Source organism: Melanotaenia boesemani, chromosome 14 (assembly GCF_017639745.1).
Source record: "Melanotaenia boesemani isolate fMelBoe1 chromosome 14, fMelBoe1.pri, whole genome shotgun sequence".
NCBI lineage: Eukaryota > Metazoa > Chordata > Actinopteri > Atheriniformes > Melanotaeniidae > Melanotaenia > Melanotaenia boesemani.
Window position 1 is genome coordinate 3,111,113 of NC_055695.1, and position 21,415 is coordinate 3,132,527.

Genomic DNA, 21,415 nt, shown 5'->3' on the forward strand with positions numbered 1-21,415 from the left:
AAAACAGATTCCGGAGACAAAAAATATTTTTTTATAGAAAAAAAAATATTTTGAATTCTGATCAAGATTATTTGCATCTACAAACTAAACAAATTATTTTAGACACATTTTTACTTTTAATTATTACATAATAATAATAATAATAATAAAAAAACAGAATCTATATTTTATTATATTATATAATATTAATTATTATTAAAAAGAATATAAATTAACCCTTCTGTATTTAATACAGTTTAGTTTATTTTAGCCTTAGAAAATATTCTAAATTAATATTAAAAACTTTAAATTTTAATTTACTTTAATTTTAAAATGTCCTGTTTGTTTAACAAATAATTATTAAACTAATTAAATTCATTTTTTAAAAAAGTAAATACTAAATAGAATAAATATTGAAGATGATTAAATATTTGATCATTTAACCTAAACATGTAATTAAAAATTTTACTTTATTATTTTATCTAAAGTATTTATTTAAACTAATTTATAAATTAGTAAAATAAATAAAGTAAAAGAATAAAGTAAAAGTGAAATGGCTTGAGCCTTAATTCAGAGATGTATTAGTTCCTCATACATCCTGGCTTTCCTCATACAGCCTGGCTTTCCTCATACATCCTGGCTTTCCTCATACAGCCTAGCTTTCCTTATACAGCCTGGCTTTCCTCATACATCCTGGCTTTCCTCATACAGCCTGACTTTCCTCATACATCCTGGCTTTCCTCATACAGCCTGACTTTCCTCATACAGCCTAGCTTTCCTCATACATCCTGGCTTTCCTCATACAGCCTAGCTTTCCTCATACATCCTGGCTTTCCTCATACAGCCTAGCTTTCCTCATACATCCTGGCTTTCCTCATACAGCCTGACTTTCCTCATACAGCCTAGCTTTCCTCATACATCCTGGCTTTCCTCATACAGCCTAGCTTTCCTCATACATCCTGGCTTTCCTCATACAGCCTGACTTTCCTCATACATCCTGGCTTTCCTCATACAGCCTGGCTTTCCTCATACAGCCTGGCTTTCCTCATACAGCCTGACTTTCCTCATACATCCTGGCTTTCCTCATACAGCCTGACTTTCCTCATACATCCTGGCTTTCCTCATACATCCTGGCTTTCCTCATACAGCCTGGCTTTCCTCATACAGCCTGGCTTTCCTCATACATCCTGGCTTTCCTCATACAGCCTGACTTTCCTCATACATCCTGGCTTTCCTCATACATCCTGGCTTTCCTCATACAGCCTGGCTTTCCTCATACGGCCTGGCTTTCCTCATACATCCTGGCTTTCCTCATACAGCCTGACTTTCCTCATACATCCTGGCTTTCCTCATACAGCCTGACTTTCCTCATACATCCTGGCTTTCCTCATACAGCCTGGCTTTCCTCATACAGCCTGGCTTTCCTCATACGGCCTGACTTTCCTCATACATCCTGGCTTTCCTCATACAGCCTGACTTTCCTCATACAGCCTGGCTTTCCTCATACAGCCAAGCTTTCCTCATACAGCCTGGCTTTCCTCATACAGCCAAGCTTTCCTCATACGGCCTGGCTTTCCTCATACAGCCTGGCTTTCCTCATACAGCCTGACTTTCCTCATACATCCTGGCTTTCCTCATACAGCCTGGCTTTCCTCATACAGCCTGGCTTTCCTCATATGGCCTGGCTTTCCTCATACGGCCTGGCTTTCCTCATACAGCCTGGCTTTCCTCATACATCCTGGCTTTCCTCATACAGCCTGGCTTTCCTCATACAGCCTGGCTTTCCTCATACATCCTGGCTTTCCTCATACGGCCTGGCTTTCCTCATACAGCCTGGCTTTCCTCATACATCCTGGCTTTCCTCATACGGCCTGGCTTTCCTCATACGGCCTGGCTTTCCTCATACGGCCTGGCTTTCCTCATACATCCTGGCTTTCCTCATACAGCCTGGCTTTCCTCATACGGCCTGGCTTTCCTCATACAGCCTGGCTTTCCTCATACAGCCTGGCTTTCCTCATACGGCCTGGCTTTCCTCATACGGCCTGGCTTTCCTCATACGGCCTGGCTTTCCTCATACATCCTGGCTTTCCTCATACAGCCTGGCTTTCCTCATACAGCCTGGCTTTCCTCATACAGCCTGGCTTTTCTCGTACAGCCTGGCTTTCCTCATACAGCCTGGCTTTCCTCATACAGCCTGGCTTTCCTCATACATCCTGGCTTTCCTCATACGACCTGACTTTCCTCATACAGCCTGGCTTTCCTCATACAGCCTGGCTTTCCTCATACATCCTGGCTTTCCTCATACGACCTGACTTTCCTCATACAGCCTGGCTTTCCTCATACGACCTGACTTTCTGTAGCTATGTTATGGAGTACCCCCTGGTGTGTGTGCAGCATTTTGCACAGAAAGATCAGCAATCAGATCCATCCTGACTGCGACTTGTTTTTGAATTAATGAAATGGATGAAAAATATTTAAATTTTCCACTGAGTGAAATTATAACGTTTGGATCTGCATTGTTGGTATTTATCTTAAACTGCAAAATGCTTTGTACCTTATTTATAGTTATTTAAAATCTGACTAAAACACTTTGGTTTCATTATTTATTTTCCATCTTTAATTTTAGAACTTACTTTGTCTGAATGTGGATTAATAGTTTACATCTAAAAATGTTACTATTTTAAGATTTTCTTAATAAAATAAAAAGTGAAAAAATCTACTAAAATTTTGTATAAATTTTTTTAAATTAAATCAAATCTTAAGTTTTAGCCCTAAATGTTGATTTTAACACTTAATTCTAAAATCTGGCAATTATTAAACTAATATATGTTTAATAGATGTTAAATATTTAATAATTTAAAATAACATGAAATGTCAAAGAACATTTACTCAAACAAAATGAAACTATTTAAACTAATTTATGTGATGCAATGAATAATTTAAAATAAAGTTTTTTGCTAAATCAATGAGATTGATGAGTTTTAGTATATGTCAGATAATTATATTATTTATAATAATAAATATAATTATTTTCTTTGTAGGATTCAGTTTTTATTTTAATACATTTTACATAAAAAACTAGGAAGAGTTTATAAATTAAATTACAGCTTTCTGTGGATTATGAGAGTGAATTTAATCTATTTTTGATGAATGATTAGAGGAAACAAGGCCATCATCAAGTTGAAAGACGTGGAAGAAACTTGTGGCTCCAATTAGGGTGTGGAGCAGATGGATGGAGGGCGTCAGATGTCGGGTCTTTAAATAAAAACATTTATCTACATATGACTGTTTGCTGTTTCTCAGGATTTTTGACTGCTGGAATAGAAGAAACACAACTGACCCATAAAATGACCTCAATAATCAAAGTTCACATTTAGCTAAATGTTGCAGACTCCTGTAAAGTGAGTTTGTTGTGTTTTATATAAAAGTATTCAGACTCTTGTCCTGTTTAAATGTAAAATTTATTGTAAATTCATAAATATAAAAAAAAAATGTGCAAAAGATGTTTCACATTAAAAAAAAAAAAAATCAGGGAAAGAAAAACTGAAAGATAAAAATCTGACAAACTAAAGGTCACAAACACAACAAGCGCTTTGAGTCTGGACAGCCGTTCTCAGGTGGTTCAGGTCTAGGTTTCTATAAAACCAGGACCATGGTGTTAAATCAGGACCCTGAAGACGAGTCTAACGAGCAGAACTTGTCAGAATAATTTGGGGAGCTGTCTCAGGCGGCTCAGGTCCAGGATGTTTCCCACGGATCCCTCCGGCTGACGGCTGCCCGCCCCAATCAAAGATGGCCGCCTGCCGGAACAGTTCTCCTTGTCTTTGCCGTCCTGTTTGGTGCCGCTGGCTAAAAGCTTCATTTTTGGCCGCAGGTCTCGGATCAGCTGACTCTGTGGGAGGAGCTTCAGGTTCATAGTGTCGGTCAGCGGCTGACAAATCGGTGCCTCCTCTTCCTCTTCATCCTCCTCCTCAATAAGGCCGTACCTTCTCATGTACTTCCTGGTGGCCAAGGACATGTTGCTAGGTGACAGGAGGGAATCAGTGGAGGAAGAGGAGGGGGCGGGGATTTGCTGGGGGGCGTGGCCTCCCAGAGACAGCCGGCTGAGCTGAGAGTCGCTCAGGTAGCGCAGGGCGATGGCGTTGGCCTCCAGGCTCAGATCCACGCTGCCTCCGGGAAACAGAGCGCTGTGCGAAGGCTCAGACACGCTCAGTCTGGAGACGACAGCTGCCGGGTTGATGCCCGCGAGAGTGCTGATGAAACAGAGCAAACAGAGTCAGAACAGCTGTTACACATCACCTGACTCCTTCTCTTCATGTTTAATCAAGTTATTCTTCTAAGACGCGTGGCTGAACATCACCCCATATCATGATGACAAACGGAGTTCCTCCTTTTTGGGTCCCTTATCAGTCAAATCAATACTTGGAGGTCGGAGGGTTTTCAGCTAACAGGTAAATAAACATCATTCTGATTCCAAACACAATCATTTTAAAGATGAAGATCCTGCTTCCATCATGATTCCATGTTATGATTACTCGATTTCATAAGTAATCGTGGTAAACGCTGTGGTTAGTAAACCCTAATTATTCCTCAATATCATCACTTTCTAGAAAAGATTAGATCTGAACTGTATGAGCAGATCAGCGCAACGTGGAACAAAAGCAAAGTTCGTTCTGTGGGGAAGTACGGCAGAGAAAAGGGATTAAATCGTTCTCATCGGTTTTTAAGTTACAGAAAAAAATGATCGAGGTGTGATGGTGGAGGACGGCTCACCAGCCTGCAAACAGGACATAAAACAGCTGCACTGAAAGGAGGAAAAACACTGAATACTTTTCACCACTTGCAGGATAACCAGCAGCTTTTTATGCTAAAGTAAAGCTAAATGTTCAGTAGTTTGGTTTAATGGTGTTAACACTGACATTAAATGCTAAGCTAAATTTGTAGCCGCGTATCAGAACACATCTCAAGCTTTGTTGCTGGACAGTTTTACTGAGACAAACGTCTCAGCGTGAGGTTGATGCTTTTTACTGGTCAGGGTCTGATGGTCTGCAAAGGAAAGGGTATTTAGTTCCAGATGTGGTCTAGTTTCTCTATTTCCACTGTTCCAGTATTTATGTGTCAAACAGCAGCTGGAAGTCAAAGCTAGCCAGATGTTCTTCCTGCTTTCTAAGAAATGTTCAAAAGCATTTTTATAAGTCCAGGTAGCAGCCCTGGTCCAGGTAGAGGTCCTGGTCCTGGTCCAGGTAGCGGTCCTGGTCCAGGGTAGAGGTCCTGGTCCAGGTAGCGGCCCTGGTCCAGGGTAGAGGTCCTGGTCCAGGTAGCAGTCCTGGTCCAGGCAGAGGTCCTGGTCCAGGTAGCGGTCCTGGTCCAGGTAGCGGTCCTGGTCCAGGTAGCAGTCCTGGTCCAGGTTACGGTCCTGGTCCAGGTAGCAGTCCTGGTCCAGGCAGAGGTCCTGGTCCAGGTAGCGGTCCTGGTCCTGGTCCAGGTAGCGGTCCTGTAGCCTTTTTTCCTGTTTCCTCTGAGAGAAATCCTACATATGTAGGATTTATTTATTCTTTACACAGCAGAGGAGATTTGAGCTGATTTTAATTTGTTTGTTTTGTTATGCTGGCATTAAAAGATAAAAATAAAAATAACTTAGACCTAAAAGGGGAGTTCCTGTGATTTTACTCATTTATAGTGTTGAGAAAACAATTAATGCAGAAGAATCATTATAAATAAAATCAAATTAAATTATGATTATTTCTCTGACAATAATCGTACCAAGAAAAAAATCAATGATGGTGACATCATGTCAGCAATATGAAAAATAACAGACCAACCTGCTAACAGGTGAGTTCATACCTGGCATTCTCCAGCGCTCGGTGTCGGTGTTTATCAGACTCCGTCAGATCTTCCTCATCCACTTCGACTCCGAGCTGCTGCAGCTGCTGCAGAGTGGCTCTGATCACCGGGTCTCCTTCTGGACTCTGCTGGTTCTGCTTCCTCTTGGATGAAGAAGAGGACTGGGACGACTGGGAGTGGTCAGACACAGACACACTCTTCCTCCTGGAGTCCTCCTCAGCTTCCTGCTTGCTGTCTGACTCCTGGAGACGACTGCTGAGCTGAGTCTGAGGACGAACAGAGCTGCAGTAAGATGACCTGTTTGTTTCTGAGACTGAATCTGTAAACAAGGTACAAACATACACATAATACCCAGTTGCATCCTGGGTACCAATTATTCCAACATGTCAACAGATGCTGATTATACACCCACTGTCCACTTTATCAGACCCACCTGTTCAAATTCCTGTTAACACAAACATCTAATCAGCCAATCACATGGCAGCAACTCATACATGTAGACATGGTGAAGACGACTGAAGTTCAAACTGAGCATCAGAATCAGGAAGAAAGAAATTATCCAGCAGGATAATGCACCATGTCACAAAGCTCAGATCATCTCCACCTGCTTTCTAGAACATGACGATGAGTTCACTGGACTCCAACGGCCTCCACAGCCACCAGATCTCAGTCCAGTAGAGCAGCTTTGGGATGTGGTGGAACGGGAGATTCTCATCATGGATGCAGCCGACAAACCTGCAGCAACTGTGTGATGCTGTCATGTCAATATGGAGAAAACCTCTGAGGAAGGTTTCCACCAGCTTGTTCTATCACACCAAGAACAAAGGTAGTTCTGGTCCAACTCAGTACTAGAAGGTGGACCTGATAAAGTGGCTGTTTCTGCTTGATGGTTCTGGCTCATATTTATTCTACATAATAGAAATTACAGAAAATGAAAGAAAAAAAAAAGGATAAACATATTGTCTTTTTTTCTGAACAAACGTCCTTCATGTGACAGCAGACGTGCACGGCTCTGCTGTGCATGCTGACAGAGGTTTGGATCATCAGTGTTGCTGATAAACAGATTAAATGTGTTACCAGGAGGTTGTGGTAGAAGCTCTGCTGCTCCTCTGCAGGTCCATACATGCTGACACTTTCTCCCAGAACTGGACTCTGCAGGCCGCTGAGGCTGAACAGAACACAGAACTTCAACGATTCATATTAGAAGTGAGACAAACAGGAGCAGTAAGGGGATTACTGCTGTTCCAGGTAATATTCACACAGTTTACAGAGGACTTATCTTCTAATATCACTCAAGTTAAACTAAACGAACATGACGGCAGGTTGGATGCGGAGTCTAACCTGTGGTGTAGAGACGAGGAGCAGGGCGCCGCCTGACCTGTGATGTCAGCATCTTCAGCTCCACCCTCAGACCTCCTGACAGACAGGTCATGCGATGCGATTGAGGGGCTGGAGGAGGACGAAGGGGGAGGTTTAGGTGAGGTGTTATTGCTCGATGAGGAGGGAGGAGCTTGTTCCTCCTGGTAAGAGAGCGGCGCTCCAGGATGGCTCCCCCAGAACAGACTGGCACCTGAAAACATCAGTGATGGCGATGACATATGTAGAAGTGTGTTTCTGTCTGGTGAGCGGCAGGTAAACACACCTGTCTCTACGGCGACGCTGGCTGTGCTCCTCAGTGTCGGGGTGTCGGCTTGCTGGCTGGAGGACTGAAGCTTCCTCTGAGCCTCCAGCAGCATCTGGACCTGCAGACAAGCACGGTGACCCAACTGCTGGATTACCTGAACTCTTCAAAGCCTCACAGCAAAGTCTTACCTGAGCCTGCAGGAGGCGCAGCTGGCGGTCCTGATGGAGCAGGAGCTGGTAGGTGTCCGGTGGCGCAACTCCTCCACTTTGATCGCAGCAGCGATTTACACAGGGAGGACGGGGGAGCCAGGGGGGAGACACGGGGTCTAGTGCTGCTGGATGAGCGGGGTGAGGAGTGGGGGAGTCACCATGCCATGGAAGAGGAAGAGGGTGGAAACAGGGACAGGAAGGAGCTTGTGGGAGGCCGAAGGTGGAGGGAGGAGGAGCAGAAAGACGAGAGGAGGGAGGAGGAGTGTGGTGTTGTGTTGGGAGGGGGGTTGAAGGGTTCAGAGAGGGCGGAGGTGAACTGGGGTGATGGGATGGAGGAGCAGGGTGACTAGATGGAGAGTTGCTGGAAGGAGGAAGAGTGTGCTGATGTGAGGAAGGCAGCAGAGGAGGATGGTGGGGGCTGGAAGGGGGAGGTGGAGCAGAGTGGAGGTTAGGAAGAGGAGTTGGTCGGTGGGAGGCCGGAGGGGAATGAACAGGAAGGTTAGGAGGAGCAGTGTGCTGATGGAAGGAAGGAGGTGGAACGGAGTGGTGTGACGGACAGGGAGTGTGATGAGGGGAGGAAGGTGGAGCAGTAACAGGGAGGAGCGCTGGGGGGGAGGGGAAGATGGAGGTACAGTTTTGGGTGGAGCAGCAGGTGCAGGATGGAGGCTGCAGGTTGGAGTTAGGAGTGCTGTGGAAGTGACGAAGAGGAGGAGGAGGTTTGGAAGCTGATGAGCAGGTGGGCCCAGCAGGAGGAGCAGGCTTCCTGACAGGTGGAGGTGGTCTGTGGGAGGAGTCCTGACCTCCGCTGTGATTGGAGGAGAAGCTGCTGTCAATCAGCAGAGAGAGTTCCGGAACCAACGGCTGAACTTGGCGAGTCTGAAACGACATAATAGTATCAGGTCAGATTTACCTACCAGAGGAGGAGGAGGAGGAGGAGGAGGAGAGGGAGGAGAAGGAAGAGCCAAAGTTTTACAACACAAGTTTTACAAAGTTATACATATATACATATATACATATATACATACATATATACATATATACATATATATATATATATATATATATATATATATATATATATATATATATATATATATATATACACACACATATACATATATATTGCTATGCTACTTTGATGTGTGAAGGCTTGTTTTATTTAACATGCATACATTGCTTTTATCATGTAAAGCACTTTGTGGAGACTTTTTTAGGAAAAGTGCTTTATAAATAACAAATGATTAGATTGTGGGGGTGATCTGGACCACTGAATCCAGGATTTTTTTTCTAGCTCAAAAATTGGGTCAACAGGACACCGGTCGGGGCGTAGCTCAACTAGTTGAGCATCTGGCCCACATTCGAGTCCCGGACTGTGGCCCACCCTTCCTGTCCAGCTACTTTTAAAAAATGAAGGTCACTAGAGCCCAAAAGTCCTTCAAAAAAAGAAAAAAAAAAAAAAGAAAGAAAGACACTAGGTCATTGGAGGTTTTAAAAAAAAGTTCTCTCCCAGAAACTGCTATAAAAACATTACAGATTAATATTTATTCCTTTCTTCTTTTTTTTGCTTAGATCACTAAATTAACTTCAGTCTTAAAAAAACCTCAAATGTGTAATTATTTAAATTTGTGCCAGTTTGATCGCTTGATATTGTTTTTAATTAAAAGAAAAAAAAACAAATAAAATTACTTTTTTTCATATAATACGGTGGACAAGAGATTTTTTTTCTTTTTATCTGTTTATCTTATTTTACTCTTTTATTATTTTATTTAATCCTATTTATTTATTGTCTTTTTTGAAAACCAGTCTTAAATATACAAAATCTTCATCTGTAATGTTTTATAGCGGTTGTTGGGAGAGGACTTTTTTGTCCTCTAATGAGCTGAATGGAAGGATATTCGTCCCCGGGTTCCTGATGAGCTTCACGAAAAACTGAAATTTCCCAGTTTAAAAAAAAGAAGTTATCTGATAAAGAGAAACACAACCAGAATTGTGACCAAAAAAATGAGGGAAAAATGACTTGACAGGACCTAAAAGTCCCGAATGATCTTCCAGGAACAAAGTATAAAAACTGAATGTTGTCTGGAAAGAAAAATGGAACGAATGTTCGTCTGAACTGAGTCCACAGCTGAAATAAAACTACTCAAAGTGCTGCAACTACAACAGAAGCCAGAGGACTGGCTAACAGATCTGACCTGTGGAGCTGGGGGGTGAGGGCTTGGGGAGGGTCGAGGAGAAAAGTCCTCATCCTCGACTCCTGAGTCCTGATCACTGATGGAGAGCGGTGCAGCGGGTGGAGGCGTGCTGAGGACACATCAGTACATGAGCATCACATACAGGTCGCTGTTGCTCTAATTATTTCTATAAACACAAATCTTCTGACCTGCTGAAGGAGGTCTGAGCTGCTCTGAGGACTTCAGTCTGTCTGCTGCGGTCCTCCGGAACCAGCTCACACTGCAGGACCCGACCCTCCACAGGCGCCACCTGCTGAGTCCACATTCAGATCAGACATGTCTTCCAGCTCCCTTCATAAGCACAGATAACATGTAAACCCAGAGTGTTCTTACCTGGTAGAGTGTAGCAGACTGAGAGGCAGTCAGCAGCTGGAAGTCCAGCTGTAGTCCTGGTCCTGGTCCTGGTCCTGGTCCGGAGCCTCGACACTGGAAGAACTGAGGAGTTCTATGAGTGGATCCAAACACAACGAGGAGGAAAGATCCGCTTTCTGACAGAACTCTGAAACACAGCACAGACGTGTGGTGACACACAGGACAGAATTATCATGATGCACCAATTTCATACCTGTCACTCACCTGTCCTGGAGGGCGGAGCTAAACATGAACCTCAAACACCAGGCCCACACCAGAGCGTTGGACACACGACTGACTCCGCTCAGCCAGCTGTGGCACGACAGGAAGTACAAAGAATTACCAACGCTGCTCATGAAAGTAAATAAAACCATCTCTTGAATTTTAGTTGTAAAATTTTAGATTCTTTGAGCCTGAATTCTGAGTTCATTCACAGGAAAAAATGGTTCAACCTGAGAAACAAACAAAAAACTTACAGTCCAACCAGCGGCAGGCTGGAGGCTTTTGGATCAGATTCCAACAGGAGGACGAGTTTCCTGGTCTGGTCCATGGTCAGAAATCTGTAATTGACACAAAAACATCAATTTAATGCCGAAGCTTCGGTTTTTGGACCCATAGTATTAATGTTGTGCATGAAAATCATTAGACATGTTATGGCAGAAATAATCTTTGGATCTGAGAACCCCAGGAAAACACCATCTATGTAATTCCTCTGGATGGTACACTGCAGCTTCCAGTTCTACTGTACGGAAACTTGGAGTTATTCTGGACCAGGATCTGTCCTTTGACTCACATACACTGCTCAAAAAAGATAAAGGGAACACTTACACTACACAATGTAACACATTGCAAGGAGGAACAGGGGGAGCACTGCCAGAGCCCTGCAGCATGACCTCCAGCCGGCCACAAATGTGCATGTGTCTGCTTAAACGGTCAGAAACAGACTTCATAAGGGAGGTATGAGAGCCGACGTCCACAGGTGGGGGTTGTGTTTACAGCCCAACACCGTGCAGGACGTTTGGCATTTGCCAGAGAAAACACCAAGATTGGCAACTTGGCCACTGTCGCCGTGTTCTTCACAGATGAAATCAGGTTCACACTGAGCACATGTGACAGTACCTAAAGTCAGGACACATACTCACGGAGAGGCAGCTTTCCAGTGGTATGGTCCTCGTCTGTGGAACAGCCTGCCGGAGGAGCTCAGGGCTGCAGAGAACGTTAATGTTTTTAAGAGCAGGCTCAAGACCCACCTTTTTAATTTAGCTTTTACTTAATATTTATTCATTTTATTTTTATTTATTTTATTCCCCTAGCCTATTTATTTTTCTGTGTTAACCCATTTTTATTTTATTCTATGCTTTTATTCTATTTATAATATTTTTAGGTTATTTCTCCAGTGTTTCCTCGGAGGGGGCTTTCTGCACCGGGGGCTTTCATCGGCTGTGGCTGCTGCAGCTCTGTCCTGCGGGTTCTCAGTCTGGTTGGGTGGCTCCTCTGCCTCTCACTTGGCCGTGTGCCCTGGGTCGGTGTCCTGGCGGTCGTGGCCTGTGAGCAGCTCCCGGTGCAGACGGCTCCCTGTGATAGTGTTTCCTTACCTGGCTCATCTGTGCTCAACCTCACAGTAGTCTTTTATTATGTGCAAGTACGTGTGTGTGTATGTGTATGCCTGCTTGTACATACTGGTATGTGAGAGGACGCGGGGAGGGAGGGAGTTGTGTGTGTGTTTATGTATGTGTGTGTGTGTGTGTGGGGGGGGGGGGGGGGGGGGGGGGGCATTGTTTTAACCATGGAAAGCACTTTGGGCTGCATTTATGTATGAAAAGTGCTCTATAAATAAAGACTGATTGATTGATTGATGTGACAGAGTCTGGAGACGCCGTGGAGAACGTTCTGCTGCCTGAACGTCCTCCAGCATGACCGGTTTGGCAGTGGGTCAGTAAAGGTGGGGGGGCATTTCTTTGGGGGGCTGCACAGCCCTCCATGTGCTCGCCAGAGGTAGCCTGACTGCCATTAGGTACCGAGATGAGATCCTCAGACCCCATGTGAGACCATATGCTGGTGCGGTTGGTCCTGGGTTCCTCCTAATGCAAGACAATACTGGACCTCATGTGGCTGGAGTGTGTCAGCAGTTCCTGCCAGACGAAGCATCGATGCTATGGACTGGCCGCCTGTTCCCCAGACCTGAATCCACCTGAGGACATCTGGGACATCATGTCTCCATCCACCAACGCCACGTTGCACTACAGACTGTCCAGGAGTTGGCGGATGCTTTAGTCCAGGTCTGGGAGGAGATCCCTCAGGAGACCATCCGCCACCTCATCAGGAGCATGGCCAGGTGTTGTAGGGAGGTCCTACAGGCACGTGGAGGCCACACACACTACTGAGCCTCATTGTGACTTGTTTTAAGGACATTACATCAAAGCTGGATCAGCCTGTAGTTGTTTTTCCACTTTAATTTGGAGTGTGACTCCAAATCCAGTCCATGGGTTAATAAATTTGATTTCCATTGTTAATTTTTGTGTGATTTTTGTTGTAAAACTAACTATGTAAAGAACAAAGTGTTTAATTAGAATATTTAATTCATTCAGATCTAGGATGTGTTATTTCAGTGTTTGCTTCATTTTTTTGAGCAGTGTATAAAACAGGTTTCTAGGACCACCTTCTTCCACCTACGTAATATTCCCAAAATGAGACCCATCCTGTCTCAGACTGATACAGAAAAACTAGTCTGTGGATTTGTTTTCCAGATTGGATGACTGTAATTCCTGATTATTGTTGAGTCCCATATTTCTCCATTTTTATCTTCTCTTCATCAGCTCCCTGTTAAATCCAGAGTAGAATTTAAAATTCACCTCCTCACATATAAAGGTCTTAGGGACCAAGATCCATTGGTTCTTTAAGAGCTCAGAGTTCCAGATCTTCTCAGAGCTTCTCAGACTGCAGGTTTACTGGTTGTTCCTAGAGGTCCTAAATTAGAACGGGAGGCAGAACCTTCCGGTATCGGACCCACTCTGTGGAACCGGCTCCCAGTTTAGCTTCAGAATATCTTCAAACTTTCCTTCCTGATAAACCTTCTAGCAGACTGGCTGGTGTTTTATAAATAAACTGAATTAAGAGGCTGCGTTACGCCGTCTCACCCTCTCTGTCGGCCGGTGTTCTGCAGCGGCCGGCCGACGCTGGTCAGACTCCTCAGCAGGGCGGTGGGAATGATGGGAACGGTTCGGACTGGCTGAACGTCCACGCTGACGGCGGGACAGACGGACGACCAGCTGATGGCGAACGCTGCAGCGTCGGACTGCTGCGAGCAGAAGACGTGAACTCTGATCTTCAAGAGCTGAGACAGATCCAGAGTCTGTCTGCTGCTCACAAACTGCTGCAACGCCTGAAAAAGCCGAGTCTTGTTACTCATTTCATGTCTTTTTATGTTTGTGTCTCTAATTATTATAGCTTTTGTTTTTTTTCTTTAAACTTTTTCCTGTTTAGTTCCTCTTAACCTTGTTATAAAATGTTCTGCAAATTATTTACACAGTTCCTCTACTTTATAAACCCTACAGAAGCAGAACAACAAGGAAGGACATAACTTCTTCTATCCTGAGAAAACTACAGCAGGTTTTGTTTCTCCTTTATAACAGCTATAATAAACATTTGCTTGTCTACTTTTCTGGGCTGAAAGGTAACAATATGAACATTACAGATGGAACAGGATGGATGTTTTACATCTTTTTGTGGACTTTGTGTACCTAGTCTTTAATTGTTTTTGTCTTAACTGTGTTTGCTGGTCATAGAAATGCTTTTAATGAGCTTTTAACTGAGATCCTGGACTTTCTGTGGATACCACATGTCTATATTTACATCACAGACCTGATGAATGACAGAATTTATGTTTTTATAAGAAGCTCATGTTTGAAGGCATTTAAAGGAAGTTTCTTGTTCAGCTTTTCTGTGTGTGAGTACATCTTAACACTAGATTTTTCTCCATGTTTAGCTTAGAAAAAGCGTAAAGTTAAATTAAATGAAAGTGTCGCCGTCTGAGCTGCATCACCTTGAAGCAACGATGAAGCTCAGCCTCTGATTGGACGACAGCTTCGGGCGTCATCTCTGACTGAAGGGCGAACAAACAGGGAACCAGGACGTCTCCGGGCAGAGGAGCGGATGGCACCCGGCCCGAGGCACCGGCCTGATCCCGACCCGGATCAAACCGATCCAGAGTGACCGTGATCCCCTCCTCATCTACATTACAGCAGCACATGAGACACACAGCTGGGTTCAATACGACTGCAACAGGATCAATCAGCTTTCAGGGTGACGTGCAGGTGACCTCTGACCTGAGTCGATGGACACTGATCCCAGGAAGAAGCAGTGGAGGCGGGGCTTGTTGCTGTGGCGAGCGTGACGCTGTGCCAGGCGGAGAGCTTTTTCCAGCAGAACCACCCGTGGTTTCCTGCGAGCACACACACACTTTAATGTTTTCTGATCAGACAGCAGAGAGAAAACTACCACATGAGATCAGCTGTTGAACAGTGATGTTACGTCTGACACAAAAGCCCCAAAGCCGGCATCGAGTGAAGGGGGCGTGTCCAAATGAAGCCAGAGGCAAAGTCTGTATTATTTTCCTGAACATCACATGACCAAAGACAGACAGATAGACAGACAGATATACTACTTTGTTCATATATTTTAATATATTTATAGATTTACAATACAGTTGCATCACTGTGTTTACATTTCCACCAGTATGGAGTTTACATATTGAACAGGTGGACCAGCAGATATCAGTTCTACCAAATGAGCTGTTAAATGGGGCCTCGAGTAATGACACTTTTGGGATGCACCTTCCTAAAAAGACTCAACACATTCACGGGGCTTCATTATACCATCACTACTGCTGAACCTAAAACCAGTTTCCAGTGGCTCAGTCACCACATTTTCTCGTTTTTTCCAAATATACAGAAAAGAGTGAACTGAGAGGAAAACATGCAAAGACCGTCATCCTCCACCTCAGGACCTGAAGAACCCAGACCCTTAAACCCTGAAACTCCAAGCCATTCATTTATTTATTTATGCTTTTTCTGTTTTGATTAGTTTTTTTTATGTAAACCCACATGTAGAAGCTGAAGCTTTTAATCCCAGTCAGCATCAGACATGATGTATCTCAGCTGTCAGATTGGGAGGTAAAATGATGTAAAATGAATGTATGAATAGATTTAGCAGCATAAAGGCCGAACAGAAGAAGAAAGCAGAATTTATTACTAACAGAACTTTGTAGAAATAACACACAGATCAACAGTGACCAAACCTTTTCTCATCTCATCGTTCTCTCAAGTCTTGGCTTTCAGGAGAAAAAATATTGTTATTGAAACAAACACACAACAGAAACTATTTCCATGTTTCCACTTTTTCCTCATTTCCAGTTATTCCTGCTACTATTTACCTGCTATCCTCACTAAACCAACTCCAGCTCAGCTGCTTTGTGGCGCCACCGTGCATCAGAAACGTCTTCTTGGCTTTATTCCAGCCATAGAGGAGCATTATTTTTCTTCTTTTCACACACACATAGAACTTTCTGCTCACTGGTTGATCTTTGGCTGCTCCTGATTGGACGTTACCGTCAATCTAAGCTCTCTGATTGGTGGAAAGTCTGACAGGAAGTGGCTTCATCATCATGTCCAGGTCTAAATAGAGGTCTCTTAGCAACAAAGTAGTGATGGTGATGTTTTTATGGTGAAATGTGATAAATAATGCTGTTATCATGGATCATTGTGGATTTAAACACTACATTATGCAACTTTTAGATGCATCTCTTCTCCAACACGCCTGAATTAAATGGCAAAATTCCCTCATCACATGTCATTCAGCTCTGAAGAAGCCTGATAACGAGCCATTCATCAGGTGTGTTGGAGAAGGGATGCATCTAAAAGTTACAGGATAGTAGATCTCGAGGACCGAACTTGGGCACCCGTGATATAAGTGATAGTGCTCAGGGTGCTGGAGACCTACCAGAGTTTTAAGGGTTAAAGTAGCTTCTCCGAGTCAGCGTCAGTTAATCTGTGAGCTAACAATCTTTTAAAGTCGGTCATGAACATGATCTATCAGGATTAGTGGCACGTAGCTTGATTTGAAACTGATGAAGCCCGTATGTTCTGACAAATTCTACATGTATGAAACAGTCCTCAGGTTAGAGGCCAGCAGGTGTGCATTTACCTGTGAGAACAGAGCTGGAGGCGGAGCTTCTCTCCTGCAGGAGTGCTGTCCCACAGAGCCGATCTGGATTTGGGGAAACTCAGCTGAGTGAGGGAGTTCACTGAGGTTCTGTTTGACAACAAAAAACAGATAACGAGGTCATAACTTGAGCATATGCTTGAAAACAAGGATGAGCTCCTTCACTTCACTGCATATCAGACATAAAATCTGTCTTTAAAGAAAAGGCATCTAATCATCAGTCATTTCTATAGTTTCTATAAGTTTCCCATCTTATCTTCTTGTGATATAAGGAAAAAAAAAGCTTAAAATGTATTCTTACATGGAAAAAGAGACAACATCATGCTCATAATTAAACAATACTTCATAAATTCAAAAGAGATAGAAACTAGATCAGCTGCTGTTGTGAGCACCACATGTTTTCTGTGCACCTCATTTCACAACCAATCACAGTGAGCGCTATTCACCCTGCTAACTAACGATAAACGCTAAATTTAGCAGCTATCACATCAAGTTTAATGATGACACCACAGCAGTTGGGCTCAAAGCCACCGGGGAGGACTCAGCATACAGAGCTGAGGTAGGACAACTTACAGCATGCTGCAAGCTTTACAGCCTGGTTATCAATGTCGGAAAAACAAAACAATTAATCAGCCTGTTCACTGAGGGGGCTGCTGTGGACAAGGTCAACCATGGTAAACGTCTGTATTTATATAGCGCTTTTACAATATACACACACGAAATACATCACATTCACACACTGATGCCGGAAGCTGCCATGCAAGGCACTCAACCAAGACCCATAAGGAGCAATTTGGAGTTCGGTGTCTTGTTCAGGGACACCTCGACATGAGCTCGACAGGTCGAGGATCGAACCGCCAACCCTCAGGCTACAAGACGACCACTCTGCCCACTGAGCCACGCCGCTGTCTTCAACATGGTTGAGGACCTGCCCTATACTGTCAACACCCGAACTAAAACTAAACAGGCTCAATAGCAGCTTCATCCCTTCCAGAGACTGATGAGCACTTTGCCCAAATATGCAGCAACATCACGAAATTCCTCCTTATCCATTTTATCCGTTTTCCCTCCGGCCATTAAGCAGGAAGCCTAATCCAGTCCAACTTACAGATGCTGTCTGCACCAGGAATTTTACATGCACTGCTTCTTAAAAACCACTGCTGCCATATGTGTGCTGCTCTTTTCATGACTCTTCTTAGGATTTTAACCTTTTTTATTTCAATATGAATCAACACATGCGATGCCCCCATTGACACGTTATGCTTACATTAATTTGTTGCTAGACCTTGACTAGAGGCACAATGTTTTACCTTTATTTAACTTTAAGCCGTTATATAAGGAAAATGCCCAAATATGCCATACTATCCACTATTCTATGAATGCAAAGACTACAAAACTAGGATTTCTGATTTCACAAATATCATAAAACTCAGCATAAATACCAAACTGTGGCTTAAATATCATTTGAATATACATTTTAACAGATCCAAGTTTTGAATAGGCCTGCCACTTTTATCAATAATCTTATCACAATTATACTAGCAGACTACAACCTCGCTCCTACAGAATTGTTTTTATTTATCTGTTCAAACCAGCTGGTAATACTAAATTAAATTATACTTCCATTTCCTCCTTGATTCTGGTATAATGGCACAAGCTGTTTCTTCGTGTTTCATTCTATTGAACTAATAGATTTTCAGTAAGCATCTGCAAACACTGGCTTAATGGATTTCGCTGCAAAGTCAAACACCACAAAATCACCATGGACACATCGTGGTTTGAACTCAAATTCTTGATAATGGAGTCTAAATAATTTGATGGAGACTATTTGTCGTATATGCAGTAAACTGGTGCCTTAGTGAACTAAAGAAACATTATTATAAGTCTAATAGGGAAAATTAGCAGGATATGTTAATCAGTCATTAAAACTCCTTTATCAGCCAATCTATTGATAAAGTATAAAGTCGGGTTTTGAACCCTGAACACAGACCTACACCAGTGTTCTGTAAGTGGGTTGTAAACCTGTTTACTGACATTTAACTTACCTTCCACGAATATTCTCTGGGGTAAAAACCTCCTCAAAAACTCCACTGGGCAGAGCCTGAAACTTGACCGGACAACTCATCTCTGTTCAGGCCGACAGAGAGGAGCGATTGTCGAACATAAACAATAACACCAGCCTTATCTTAGCTAGCACCTACTAACATTAGCTAGTCCTGTTAGCCTCCTCTCAGACCATTTCAGCTCCGCTTTCACTTTACGACTATAACGACACTCGTGCCTATTAAATGGTTGATCAAAAACGTAACGACGCTTATTTTAGCTAAACCTGATTTATCTGATTATACTTGATTAACAACAACCAGTAAAGACAGGAAAATAGAAGTTAGCCGACGTTTAATTATGGCGCTGTTTCTAGACTCCACTGGCGGGGCAACTCAGTGAGCCAATAGGAAGCTCCGCTGCGGCCAGACCCACCAATAGCGTTCCACTTCCTCTTCTTGTGGGTGTATTTCTTCTTCTTGTGTTGTCAATGACGTAAATGAAGGTCGACACTGCCTCCAACAGGTTTTTTTTTTCCCTTATCGTGCCATGAAACCAAAAGCTGCCATGAATATCCTATCAGTCTAAATATATCAAGTAAAACCATGTGAATCTGAATACCTCTCCATCCCATCATCGATTACCGTCAGAGGGAAACACGAATTTCATTTATGAGCTGCTGCATCTTACAAGGTTACACATGTCAAAGTTTAATAATTTTTAACCTAACCCTTAAAACCAATCTACACCATAAAACATCATTTTGTGTCCATGCATTCACAGACGTCACCTTTAGGCTGATTTAAAACATTTCAGCTGATTGTGAGGTCTTAATGTAGATAGACAGGCTGTTCCACATTTCGGGGGCAACAACTGAAAAAGCTCTGTCTACTTTTTGCTTTAGTCAAGACCTCAGACCAGCAAGATGAAAGTGATCTGCAAATGTCAGCGTTCTAGAAGGAGTGTGGGGAGTTATTGGAGAGACAGTGGGTATTAACCTGTTAAATAACTTAAAAACAAACAACAGAATCTTAAAATAAGAAATGAACAGGGAGCCAAAGCAAGGAGGCCAATGCAGATGTGATATGGTATTTTTTGGGCTCCAATTAAGCAGCATTTTGGACCAGCTGCAGTTGAAACAGATGGGACTGATGCACACAACAGACTATTATAATAGTCAAGTCTTTACAAAGTCAAAGCATAGATAACCTTTTCAAATTCAGAGAAGGAAAGAAAAGGTTTGGCCATAAAGAGGATTCTGAGTTGGAAGAAGCTGCTCTCACCACTGAGTTTCTGTGCTTATGAAATAAAAAGGCATCATTAAAAATTACTTCAAAGATTCCTGACAAAAGCTTTATTATAAGGGAGTCAGGGGCCAAGATCAGTTATGTGGGTAGCAAGGTGGTCTGGAGGCCCAAACAACAAAACTTCAGCCTTGTTTTCATTTTGATTCATTTATTGTAACGAAAACACATGATTCAACATTAACTGAAATATAATCATTTTAAAAATAAGTTTATCTGCGCTCATTCAAGAAACAGGGGCCTTAGTGGCTTGTGGAAGAACCACAGACAGATGTTGGCCGGAGAACGGTATGCCATCCCACAGCAGTGTGACCGAGCTGGTGACCGCATGAGGCGGAGGTGCCAGGCTGCTGTGGCTGTGTGTGGTCCTTCCACGTGATACTGAGGCTCCGGTTTGTTAAATGAAGGCCTTGTTAAATGACCAAAATGCCATGTTTCTTCAGATCTCAATAATCCAGCCTAATAAATGACACCAAACAAGAGTCATCAGCAGAATTGGCTGTTTTCAGAGAAGACTTGGTAAGTTTTTTAATGGAAACTCTGCGTCTTATTCCACAAATGCATTTTCTTTACAAATGTGGCTCCATTTAAAAATAAAAGAAAACGACACACACTCATCTACTGACTTTTTCTGCTGAGCTCATGTACAATGATCTCATTTGAAAGATGTTACTGGATATTTTGTGGCAGTTTCTAGAGAAAGCAATGACAAGCACTAATTCTGTAACTTTCAGAGAATAACCAAAGAACCAATCATTGATTGTTTATGCTCCCTGCTCATCTACTACACTATGCTCTGCCTTTGCCAAAACAAAAACTAAATAAAAATGACAATAAACTTTACGTGACTGCTGAATTATTTGTGTGTGCTGCTGAGTCATCTTTCAGCACACAGTCATTTCCTGACAAGCAACACACTGAGAAATTATTTATCAGCATGTTACAGGACACGAGAGCAGCAGAGAGAGAGAAAGCAGCTAAACTAACGCAGTGGACTCAGCAGGAATCTCTTATAATTCAGTTTTATGTTGGTGAATTCATGTGCCTGCAAGATCTTTGTTTTCTTTTTATCTTGGGTAAACCTGCATAATGCACCAGCCCAGAAGCTGTTTAATTTTCTAGTTTTTACTTTTATTTGAAAGTAAACTCAACACCTTAGTAGTCTATTGATTATTGCTCTGGCAACACAAGATGTAAATTTGACAGGAAAATGTTTTTTGTTGTTGTTTTCATGCAGAAATAAACAAAAAGTCTTTTAAAATGAATTAATTCACTTTTTAAATTTGTTTTATTATTCTTTTTTCATATATTGTTTGCATGTTAGTAACTGAGTTAGTTTATAAAATTTTATTTGATATTATACATATTATTAATTTTATCTCTTTATTTATCTTTTTCTACCAACTATGCTTTCCCCGTTTAAATTTGTATAATTTTTTTTAATTACTAGTACTGGTTCACATATTTATATATTTATAATTTTTATGTATTCATTTTGAATCTCGGATTATTCCATGATGAAGTAAAGCTGGGGTTTCGGGGCTTTGCAGACTTGAAAGGTAATTTGTTTTGTCGGGACAACGCCCACTTGTTCAGAGTGAAAACTGTCCA

The 21,415-nt window shown here is 42.7% G+C and overlaps 1 protein-coding gene across 2 annotated transcripts; it reads right to left on the reverse strand.

Annotated features, from left to right (window-relative positions):
* Positions 1 to 3,514: 3,514 nt before the first annotated feature.
* On the reverse strand, positions 3,515 to 18,895 carry stil (STIL centriolar assembly protein). 2 transcript variants are annotated; one of them, XM_042007198.1, is made up of 16 exons: positions 18,503 to 18,895; positions 16,440 to 16,547; positions 14,564 to 14,679; positions 14,281 to 14,468; positions 13,376 to 13,620; positions 10,715 to 10,798; positions 10,464 to 10,550; positions 10,221 to 10,386; positions 10,037 to 10,137; positions 9,849 to 9,957; positions 7,636 to 8,532; positions 7,466 to 7,565; positions 7,165 to 7,393; positions 6,901 to 6,991; positions 5,824 to 6,089; positions 3,515 to 4,232 (listed from the first exon to the last, which is right to left on the reverse strand). In XM_042007198.1, the coding sequence occupies exons 1-16, from the start codon at positions 18,580 to 18,582 to the stop codon at positions 3,680 to 3,682; spliced, it is 3,420 nt and encodes a 1,139-aa protein (XP_041863132.1). In that variant the 5' UTR covers positions 18,583 to 18,895; the 3' UTR covers positions 3,515 to 3,679. The 2 variants fall into 2 exon arrangements, with proteins under 2 accessions (XP_041863132.1, XP_041863131.1); XM_042007197.1 differs by having other exon boundaries at positions 10,037 to 10,140.
* Positions 18,896 to 21,415: the final 2,520 nt, after the last annotated feature.